This window comes from Chiloscyllium plagiosum, chromosome 13 (genome assembly GCF_004010195.1).
Source record: "Chiloscyllium plagiosum isolate BGI_BamShark_2017 chromosome 13, ASM401019v2, whole genome shotgun sequence".
Lineage (NCBI taxonomy): Eukaryota > Metazoa > Chordata > Chondrichthyes > Orectolobiformes > Hemiscylliidae > Chiloscyllium > Chiloscyllium plagiosum.
Genome location: NC_057722.1, coordinates 49,094,933 through 49,107,135, shown reverse-complemented (window position 1 = coordinate 49,107,135; position 12,203 = coordinate 49,094,933). Strand labels below are relative to the sequence as shown.

The 12,203-nt window shown below is 39.1% G+C and overlaps 1 protein-coding gene across 6 annotated transcripts in view; it reads right to left on the bottom strand.

Annotated features, from left to right (window-relative positions):
• Positions 1-12,203, bottom strand: part of mcf2l2 (MCF.2 cell line derived transforming sequence-like 2) — a 396,698-nt gene that overhangs the window by 33,600 nt on the left and 350,895 nt on the right. For 5 of the 6 annotated variants that reach the window (XM_043702332.1, XM_043702330.1, XM_043702329.1 and 2 more), the window contains 2 exons: positions 5,843-5,917; positions 2,701-2,775 (listed from right to left, as the gene is read on the bottom strand). In XM_043702332.1, coding sequence (XP_043558267.1) covers positions 2,701-2,775; positions 5,843-5,917 — 150 coding nt within the window. The remainder of the gene's footprint in view (positions 1-2,700; positions 2,776-5,842; positions 5,918-12,203) is intronic. The other variant, XM_043702333.1, reaches the window with a different exon arrangement.

The window sequence follows — 12,203 nt, the reverse complement described above, 5'->3', positions numbered from 1 at the left end:
CTGCCCCTACTCAAACATTTAAATCCTGGAACCTGCACCAGCCAATCCTGTCCCTGTTCTAGCCATGTCTCCGTAATAGCCACAACATCGAAGTCCCAGGTACCAACCCACGCTGCAAGTTCACCTATTTCGTATCGTATACTTCTTGCATTGAAGTATACACACTTCAAGCCACTTTCCTGTTTACAGGCACCTGGAAATTGAATTGATGCCATGTTCCTAACCTCCCTACACCCCAGGCCCTGCACCCTGAAGCTACAACCTCCAAGGATACTGGTGCCCCTCAGTTTCAGGTGTAGACCATCCTGTTTATAGGGGTCCCACCGTCCCCAGAAAGAACCCCAGTTATCCAAAAACCGGAATCCCTCCCTCCTGCACCATCCCTGTAGCCACGCATTTAAGTGTTTTCCTTCCCTATTCCTCGAATCTCTATCACGTGGCACTGGTAACAAACCAGAGACAACAACTCTGTTCGTTCTAACTCTGAGCTTCCAACCTAGCTCCCTGAAAGCCTGTCTAACATCCTCGGCACTCCTCCTACCTATGTCGTTGGTGCCGATATGGACCACGACTTCGGGCTGCTCCCCCTCCCCCTCCAGGACCCGGAAAACACGATCAGAGACATCACGTACCCTTGCACCTGGGAGGCAACATACCAAACGTGAGTCTCTCTCGTTCCCACAAAACCGCCTATCTGTGCCCCTAACTATCGAGTCCCCAATTACTACTGCTCTGCTCTTCTTCACCCTTCCCTTCTGAGTAAGATCATGAAATCAGGTTCATTGGCACAGGAAAGCTGCTATAATATATCATTTCTGGAGAGAGATATTGAAAGGGTTTTTGCACACATTAGGAAAATAATAGTACATTTAATGCATTAAAACGTTAGAGGAAAGAATGTGATTATTTCTTGAGGCTGTGAATAGGTTCCATCCTGGTCTTGACAGAAAATGCATGTTGTATAGTAACATTGACATTAAGACTAAATTAATAAAAAACTTAATATGCTGTACAAGAAGACAAAACAAAAAAATACATTCCGTTCTGTAAACATTGTGTATTAAAGTAAACAGTAAAACCACATGTGAAGTTTGCACCTTCAATAACATGACCTTGATTCCATTGTGCTTCACTTATAGGCTATAACTTAAGGAAGTAGATAATTTGAAATAATATCAGTCATTATACTAAATGCAAATCTCTTATTGGATTACTGAGGTCATTTTCCTCTCATTAGTTCTGTACATGTATTGATAAATATTTCTGGCTCTACTTCCGATTTGATTTCTAACTTATTCTTTTCCCTTCCTCAGCCTCAGATTGGTGATGATTTCCCAAACAAAAAAGAAGCATGTTCCTGAATTTTTGGTGATACAACTATGAAGTAACCATTTAGGAGCTGAACAAGAGTCCCGAGAGATTTGACCCACCAAACATTTCTGTTGCTGGAATGCAGATGAAAAGGTTCAGGAACTATCAAGGGGCTAAAAATGAATGCAAAGCATTTAACTCTTACATGTAAGAGGCTGAAGTTTTATTTGTGATGTGTTGTGATTGCTGTGAGGTCACCCAGGTTGACTTCATAAAATATAAATTCACGGATTGGGGCTGTTAACCTGGTCCAATCAGGGAGCCCTCGCTCACAGATATAAACAGGAGCATCAGAGATTCTGTTCGCTCTGAGAGCTGGCTCTGAAGAAGCCAGACCAGTGTCAAGTACTATGCACGTGTAAATAAAGGGTGAGTCGGTGATGGGATACTGGCCTCTGTGGAGTTATTTCAGGGTGCAGTACATTTAGAACACAAATGGCAATGTAAAAGAAAATTAATCTTCCTTCACATTCCAGACCATGTATCACTTTCCTCTGATATTTGGGCTTGATGTGAATGCCTAGTGTACAAAAAGGACACCATGCCTACTAAGACCAGAATACCCATTTAAACTGGGAGTCAAAAAGTGGACTTACTTGTGCAGACCATTTGATGCAGCATTTTGAAAACCCATTAAAAACAAGAGTTCGTAAAGAAAATGGAAAGGTCGCTGAGAAACCCAGATATTCTAAAAGGTAGGTGTAAAGTTATTCCTCAAATTGATACGGCAGCATTAATTGGTTAATTGTAATGTATATGTGATTTAATATCATACTTCATCATTAATATATGTCCCTTACATTGACTAGCCATGTATCTTTGTTGTAATGTTTTACATTGCTTTTCCAATGGAGAAAACAGTTTACAGAATGTCTTGTAATCCTGCACTGACAATGCAGCTCAACAAAACATGCACAAAGATTTACATGAGATTTGGCTGAAAACAGGTAAATATGGTATGTGTTGGGGGTAGGGTTGTGAGTTGTGGATTGGGCTCCAACATTTTATTGTAAACAGTTACAAATTTGCTTTATCTATCTGACTGCATGAAGCATCATACATCAAATCTATGAATTATAGACTATACATTTTCTATTTTAAAAATGTACTTTGAAACACTACTAAGAACACTTAATGCACATAGTCACAAATCTTGGCACACAATCACAAACACTGAAGCATAATCGCAAACATGCTATGGTCAAGTCATACATAGTTACAGTGCAAAATGAAATCAAGAACTTCCCCTGAAATATGAGCATACAAACTCTTCTGTTTAAAAAAAACTACATTGCAGCATGCACTTCCCCACATCAAATGCAGCTGTACCTTCAAAACCCAATGGAGTTGGGTCACTCTTTATTTCATATCGCTTAGCTTTAACATCTGGCCCAGACAGTGATCCTGTTGCAGAGGTATGAAAATATATTAAAAACAGCCCAGGATAATACCTACATAACTCATCAATTTATTCTTTATTTCCTAAAATAAATGAGCCAACACTGATTCAATTAATGTAATTAGGGATGTCGTCTGACATGTGACCTGGAGCTAAGAAAGATAATTGAACAAAATTCAATGCATTGTGCTTGATCATTATTCCTTAGAAAAGTTTTAGCTAAGGCATTGATTAGTTGTAGAGGGCATCTTTTTGTAAGCAAAGAGCTGAAAAAGCAAATACTTTAACGTCAGCCACATAATCAGAAATATATGATCTACTCTTAAGAATTCTCTTTTGAGTTCTTGCAATGACCCCTAATATTATTGAACCATTACTACTTAAAAGAAACACTTCAGTGAGGAAAAGGTCAAAGTATCATCTGGAAAATGTATTTTATCCTAGAATTGTGAAAACCTTCACTGAGGACAGACATAATCTCTTTTCCACATTCTATTCCATATGCCAAATTTTAATACATTTGTCAAAATGTCTTTTCTTCACAAAATCACAAAACCATCTTGACTCTGCCTGATGATATTATGGTCTTCTAAATGTCCTTATACTAATTCCTAAAAATTGATTCTTGCATTTTCCCAATGACAAATACTAACCGGGCTATTGTTTCCTACTTCATGTTTTGCTTATTTCTTGAATAGTGAGCTTATGCTTGTGGTTTTGCAATCAGCTGGGACTTTTTAGAATCTATTTTGTAAATTTTGTAGGATCAGAACCAATGCATTCATTATCTCTGATTTCTTTTAAGACACCAGAATGCCCCCAACAGCTTCAGTGGACTTGTCAGCTTTTAGTTTTCTGAATACATTTTCTTTATGATTGTGATTGTTTAAAATTCTTCCTTCAATGTTGCCCCTTGATTTTCTACTACTTTCAGAATATTTTTGAGTCTTGTGGGCAAGTGGAAAGTATTCAGTCACACTCCTGATTTGTGTCTTGTAGATGCTGGAGAGGCTTTGGGGAGTCAGGACGTGAAATTCTCGTTGCAGTGTTCCTAGCCGCTGACCTGCTCTTGTAGCCACAGTATTTGTATGGCTAGTCCATTTCAGTTTCTGGTCCATGATAATCCACAGCATGTGGGCAATGGAGGATTCAGTGGTGAAAGTGCCATTGAATGTCAAGGGGTGATAGTTAGATTCCCTCTTGTTGGCGATGGTTATTGACTGGCACTTGTGTGGCATAAATAATATTTGCCACATACAAACCCTGAGTCTTTCTGCATTTAGTAGCTGAAGAGTTTATTAAGCACTTCTACCTTATTTCCTGAGTAAATTCTCACTTCATATTGCTTAGTGTTTTATCTCTGAGACATGGCTAACAATGTATGCTTTAACTGTTGCTCTGGCCTGTGTGGTATGTAGCTTATTTGGAAACTCAAACCACAATAAACAATTCACATCACATTTGAGCAGATTGCATGTCAAACTTTGCACCTTTGCACTTTCTGCATGACCATAAAAGCGGTGAAGTGGAAAATGTTTATCATGCCACAAATTTCAGGTGAATATACTACTGTAATAGTAACCACTGAATTTAGTTATATTTGAATGCTACTTTGAGTACTTTTGAGTATGCGGTTCCTATGCAGGTGTGAAATAAACTGATAATTGCAAAATTAGCTAGCTACAAAGAAAATCACTGATGAAACTTTGTTTAAACACTGTTTACACCAAGCACAGTATTTGTTTTTATTCATTTGTGGGATATGGGCATCACTGGCTAGGCCAGCATCTATTGTCCATTCCTTGTTGCCTTTGAGGAGGTGATAGTGAGATGCTTCTTTTCCCATTGCAGACAATGTGCTGTAGGTTGACCCACAATGCCATTAAGGGAGTAATTTCAGGATTTTGACCAAGCTACAGTGAAGGAACAATGATATATTTCCAAGTCAGGATGGAGAGTGGCTTGGAGGAGAACTTTTATGCATGGAAACACCTCCCACCTTGTACATGGCAGGTACTCATGTGACTCAGCCAACGTTGTCTATCTTATACGTTGCAGGCAAGGATGTCCGGAGGCATGGTACTGAGCAAAGGCTACGACAACGGATGAATGGGCACCGCACAACAATCAACAGACAGGAGGGTTCCCTCCCAGTCGGGGAACACTTCAGTGGTCCAGGACATTCAGCCTCAGACCTTCGGGTGACCATCCTCCAACGTGGACTTCGGGACAGGCAGCAGAGGAAAGTGGCCAAGCAGAGGCTGATAGCTAAGTTCGGTACCCGTAGGGAGGGCCTCAACTGGGACCTTGGGTTCATGTCACATTACAGGTGATCACCATTGCACTACACACACACACAGAGATATTCCCACACACACACACTCTCACATACACACGGACACAGGTACATACAGACGTGCACAGAGACACCCACACACACTCTTATAGACACACACACTCCCACACAGTTGAACTCTCGGATTTGAGCTGAAAAACTGCATGAATTTATGTAAAACTCTGTTAATCTCACTTTTTAGATTAGAATCAATCTAAACATCAGGTCATAGACAGAGAACACAGGGGGCTAACACCTTCAACATATTGTCTAGCTATCACCATTGTTAACAGCTAACCCGAGAATACAACTTTTTATAAAAAAAGGGTTTTGTGATTTACACATGAAAGAAGTGAAACTATCACTGTATTCTAACAGATGAAAGGCTTAACAGACAATCAACTTCTCAATGTATAATTTCAGTTACATCACACTGCAAATTTTTGCTATAAATTCTGTGTTACAATCGAGCCCTCCACAATCACCTGATGAAGGAGCGTCGCTCCGAAAGCTAGTGTGCTTCCAATTAAACCTGTTGGACTATAACCTGGTGTTGTGTGATTTTTAACTTAGCTCAATATGGATTTTGTAAGACAGCTTTCTCCAATGTAAGTATGGAGTTCAAGTTTTATTCCGTGTTTTATACAGGACTTTAGAAGTGCAATTTCCCTTAAAGTTACAATCAAATTTAGTCAAAACTGGGAACTGAGCAGAAGGTAATGATAATTAGAATGTACCTTTACTTCGTGAAGCACTGACAGAAGAAGCTAAGGAAATGCGACGAATTACAGTTGGCTCCTTAGACTGTGATTCTGGGAATACAGAAAATCAATGCATGCAAAGATTAGAAAAGAGACTAGGAAATGAAGCAGGAAAATAGTGGTCAAACACTGGTCAGATACAGCATATAAAACCAGAATGTTCTGCTTGTATTCCTTTGTACAGTTAATCTACGAAATAGTATCAGCAAAATATTTTTATTTCTCAAATACATACCTTCTTTTTAAAAAATATATATTTTATGATGTTTTTCTTTCACTTGAAATCTACCTCATTTGGATCTTGTACTCTTCTTTAGCTTGCTTTAATGGAGGTAAATACAATTGAACTGTATTTATACAGCAAAGTAATGAAAACAACTGGAAATGCTGTTTGCAAGGTTTTGACACTTCACACCAACTACGCTGAATGATCAGGAATGTTTTCCATTAAATAAAGAAAACAATAGGTGGAGTCATTAAAAATGATGACAAGCATTATGTAGAAAATACACAAGTGAGAGCAATAGAACAAGTTGTTTTATCCACTGTTCTCCAACGTGAATGTTGTTTATATATTATGGATGAGTATAATGAAATTATTATGACTAAGCATATATGCACATATCTTATGCATACACTTTTATGCAATAGTCTATTTACTTTGTATTCAGTGTAAATAAAAAGAAATTTAAATTTCAGCAAGCTGTTTCTTGTTTCTTCTCAGAGGTTTATGAAATTAGTTTTTAGCTTCTTTCCATGGCATTGTTGAGTGTTGGAGCTGCTGGCCTCTGAGATATTGGCAGCTCTAGTAGACACGTTGTAATATTTTGGGGTCCTCAGCTAGGAGAAAGGCCCACCCTTTTAGGCTCTTGGAGGGGGGGGGCACCTGAAGGCCTTCCTTCTAAGAATAAGCATTGCTATGTCATCACTTTCAGACAACAGTGAGACACCCATCTAACTCAGAAAATTCTGCTCCAGGTAGGAGCAGATTACTGCAGATGCTGGAATCTGTACTGAATACAAAAAAAGTGTTGGAGATCATAGTGGCTCAGATAGCATCCATGGAGAGAAAGCAAGCTAATGTTTTGAGTCTCTGATGAAGAGTCATTAGACTCATAACATTTAATTCTGCTCCAGGACTGGTTCATTCACAACATGGCCAAATATGGTATAACTCCTTTAAGTTGGCCATAGGGAATGTAAATCTCCTGTTCAAAGTGATCAGCCTCAACGGGGTTCATAACACATTTATGGATCACCCTTAATCTCTGTCTTCTGGTTCTCAATATTTCTGCCAAAGGGAAAAGTTTCCCTCTATCTTAGTGCACATGTGAACGAGCAGATGCTGCAAATATCACATGATCCACTGAAAGGAGCCAGATGAATCAAATTTCCTGGCTACAGTTACCACCACAGAATGGAAATAGTGTATTTGTCCTGCTGTGAGGCTGCAGTTATGGTTACAGCAGGTGGCAAATTTCAGTGATGACCCCTCAATGACATCTGATACCTAATTCCATTGAGGTTGAGGGAGAAGAATTTCACCTTAGACTGTCTGACAGCTATAGCTTCTTGCTTCAGCAGTTTGCCTTGTTCTGAGTCACCTTTGCTCATTCTCTCTGCCATGCTGTAATCTAAAAAGATATAAATTACTACAAGGTGGAATACTATTCAAAGTGTAACACTGATTTAATACCAACCATGCCATTTTAAACCTCAAGGCTCCAATTATTGTTGTCTCAACTTTGCACAGTTAAACATATATTGGATGAAATGTTATGCCCCTTTGGGAGAGGTCATTGCCTACATGACCCTGCTGGTATTTTGTCAGTGGCGGGAGAGGGGTTAGGAAAGTCACCCATGCTTGGGTCAACAGATACCCTTCAGTGACCTTCTAGGTCTCCCCCCACTGCCAGATTAAGCCATGTGACTGTGGCACAGTGAAGAATCATTCCTTGTTGTCAACCATAGTCAAGTTTCTGCTTTAATTCTCTTCACTGCTATTCAGTCCCTTGGGAGGCTCTTACATTGCTCCGTTCCCAATTGTTTGAATACACTCAATATTTTTATAGCTAAAGCTTACTTTCTTTGATGCAATATCACATCTGGTACCACTACAAGGATCTATTTTGGTTTTCTAACCTTTCTTTGCACAAACATTTAGCAACATTGTCAGCAAGGAAGTATTCAACCTCCACATAAAATCATAGAATACCAATAATTAAAATGCAAGATAACTTTTATCTATAGACTCTTGGCAGTAACAACTCTATCAGTCATGATCTTATAGTATGGCGGAGCAGACTTGAAGGATAAAGTGGCCTATTTCTGCTCCTAATTTATGTGACTGCATGTTGTCCTTTAGATGTTTATCCAATTCCCTTTTGAAAACCATTGCAGAACCTGCATCCATCACACTCAGACTAACACATTCCAGATCCTAAATGCTCAAATTCTGTTCTGCTTCATTTATGGATCACCCTTAATCTCTGTCTTCTGGTTCTCAATATTTCTGCCAAAGGGAAAAGTTTCCCTCTATCTACTCTGTGAAGAATTCTCATGATTTGCAATCTCCTCTCAATCTTCTATTTTCCATTAAGCGGACAACTGCATTTTCTTCAATCTTCTCACACAACTGAAGTACTTCATCTCCACAATCACTCTCATATGTACCAAAATGTCATGCCCAGAATTGGACAACATATTTGAGTTGAGGCCAAACCGAACAGTATTAAAGAGATGTCATAACTCCCTTGCTTTTGCACTCTAAGACTCAATTTGTAAAGTCCAGGATCGTGCATGCCTTTTCTCAATCTGTCCTTTCACTTCACTAAATTGTGCACATAATCTCTCTGTTCCTGCACCCCCTCAGAATTATATCCTTCATTTCAGACTGTCTCTCCTCATTATTCCTACCAAAATATATTATGTCACACTGTCATGCATTAAATTTCATTGACCATAGATACTCCCATTCCACAAACCTTTCTACATCCTCTTGAAGTCTTTCATTATTCTCATAGTTTATGATACTTCTAAATTTTGCATCATGTCAAATTTTGAAATTGTGCTTTGCATACTTGAGTCTGACCTGCCTATTTGCCATGTTTGTGAGAGTGGAAGGCTATTGCACTGATAAAAAACCTCCCAAAGAAATGGCTCAGATAATAATCCAAAAGGATGTGCCTTTGAGCACAGTCTGTATAAATGAATGAGTGGCAGCTAGGTTTGTCATTCATATATAAGATCCCAGGTAACATAATTGTGTACCTTCTTTAACTATTTATCACAATTCTGTTTCCAGACAGTCAGCTAACTTTGCATTGATGCTGCTCTCTGTCCTTTTTAATCCAGGTTTCAAATTTACTGCCAAAGCCTGTCATGTATGGTTTATTAAATGCTTTTGAAAACTCTTGTCCACTCTATCAACTCATTAAAATATTGCCTCATTAAAATACTCAGTTATATTAGTGAAATATGATTTGCCTTTAATCCTTGCTGATTTTTCTAGGTTAATCTACACTTGTCCAAGTGATTGTTAATTCTGTCCCAAATCATCATTTCCAAAAGCATTCCCATCACTGTAGTTAAACTGACTATCTTTTAGTTGATGGGTTTATCTTTATACTCTTCTTCAAACAAAGATATAATATTTGCAATACCTCACTGTTATGGATTCAGCTTAGTTTCTAAGGAGGATTTGAAAAATATGGCCAGTACCTCCACGCTTTGTATTCTGCATATACACTACCAGTATCCTGCTCAACGTTTTCTCCTCTATTCTCAAGCCCCTGATTGTGGACACATATATTACATCAAGCCATGGATAGTCAACTCATAAGTTCTTTCAGTTCAACACTGGAAATGTAAAACTAGAGTCTTCAAACCCAGCTAAAAATGTGACTCCCTTACCACTGACTCCATTGAATTACCCAGCTACAGGGTGGAATATTCTGAATCCATAATATTCTGGAAGTTTTAGAATAATGGGTATGGGAACTTAATTGTGGGACGGACACAAAATCCGTTTCTGAGTTAAGGCTTTGGTACTAATTTATTAGAATCTTGAAGGTGGGTGAGCTGCTTTTCAACTCTGATGGTTAGGAACATCCTTTGCATTATAAGCATGCCATGGGTACTCATTAATAGCTTATCCTGCTGAAACTATGTTCATGCTAGGCAAAAATTGGCAACACATGATGACAAACATTGTTGTATGTATGAGGCATGAACTTTCCTCTACTCTCTGGTGATTATAAACCTCTTCAGCAATTTTGGTCATAGCGTCATAGGTCCTTCATAAGCAGGCCATTTCTTTGTGCAAATGCTGGTTGAGGCCTGACTGGGTCAACCAGCTCATGAGAAGTATCAGTCATATGCAGTTTTGTCTATGGTTTTTAAATATTTCCAGTACAAAGAGTGAAGTCTCACTGGGTCAACCAACTCATGAGAAATCCTATCTGGCTCTTCGTGGTTTGGCTAATTTTTCATAATGTTTACAGTGTCAAGGGAAAAGCCTGATTAGGTTAACAAGCCTGCCCAAGGGAGGCTCCACGTTGACTATATTTGCAAACCTGACTGGGGCAGGTAAGTGAGGTGCAACACAAAAGGGGTCTCAAAACAGTCACGAAAAGATGGGCTACGTAGAAAGCAATCATAGGGGATGCAACTTAAAGGATGAGGTTATCAGGGGCTCTGGAAGAATCTTGGGGAAAGAAGGGAGGACACTGGATGATGAGGGAATAATCACAGTAATGAGGCAAAGAGGACAAGGAAGAGTTGGAACTGCAGATTTAGGATGGGGAACAAAATTAGTTAACTGGGCTATATTAGGGAGGATGAAAGAGTAGGTGAATTGAAAAAGCTGCAGAGTAAATTTAAGGCTGGGCATAAGAATCTGGATAGGAATGAATAAAAGAAAGAACAAGAATATCAAGGGAGAAAATGAAAGGGCCGATATTCACAACTGAAGATTGGAAAAAAACGTATCAGAGGAAAGAGAAAGGCCATCTGCAGTGATGGCGGGGGGAGGTGAACTGCAAAGGGGGAGGGTAGAATGTGAATAAATAAAATGAAAAGATGTACAACTATCATCTCCATCTTGAATCATCTTGTAAAAGGAAGACCTGCAAGGGATGCACATACAAATGAAAATGGCCTGAGATCTGTTTGTATGTGTTCCATTACAGTGCAAACAGACCCAAGTGAAGCAACCGAAATATAAATTGAAAAATAGGTTTGCATAAGCACTGAATTATGGCCTTAATACTGAAGGGTAGCACTCACTGCAGAATAAAGAAGAATAAGCGCAATCAATTCCTAATATCAACATTCAAACTATGTCTTATGATTTATTTAACACTGAGAAGAAGGGGATCTAAGACTCACAAAAATTGATTGGATTAGTGGGAAGGTTATTCCGGATTAGACTCATTTACTTGAAAGTGAAAGACATAGGAATGAAGGCTGTTGTCTTGTATTGCAGAGATAGTGAAGGTCTCCGAGACTCAGACTGTTTTAATCACTGCATGGATGGAAATTAATGTAAAGAACATGGCTACAAAGATCTTGCTCATAGTAACATCAAGAAAAGGAAGTTTAATCGTGGGTCATAGAAAATCTATGTAGAGGTTACTGTGGGGAAGGTTTTTACCCAACATATGAACAGTCTGATAGGGGCCAAAAAGATGGCCTGACTATTTCAAGAGCTTACCATATATACTCGAGTAATAGATAAATTTTTTTACTCCTTTTTATGGTTAAATTTATGGGGTCAACTATTACATGGATACTACTTTTGAGGGGCTGAAACTCATGCACGTCAAAATTCATACCGTATCATTAGCAGAAACCCAACTGATCTTGAAATGAATAAAGAAAACCTGGGAGCAGAATATAAAAATGAATTGCAGTAATTCTGAAAACCCGGAGTGAAACACAACAGCCAGCGGACTGGAAGACTAGGAGCCGAGTAGAACAACTGGCAGACTGGAAAGCTGGATCGAGATGTGACGGCCAGCACACTGACTCATAAACATTGATCTGTTATCTGTAAAGAACTAGGGTTGACCTTTACACAAGATATGCGGAATATTCCAGATTATTTGGCCAAAAATAGGGGCCGACTTTTACATGAGATCGACAATTGCTCGAATATACTGTATATGGTAATTGTAAGGCAAGCATTTAATTCCTGATACTTTTTCCACAGATCAGTTCTTCCAAGCCAGGTGACCCCCCTCCCCTCCCCCACCCGCATCCACCTATCGCCTTCCTAGCTACCTACCACCACCCCCCCAGCACCCCCTTCCATTTATCTCTTAGCCCCCTTGGGCCC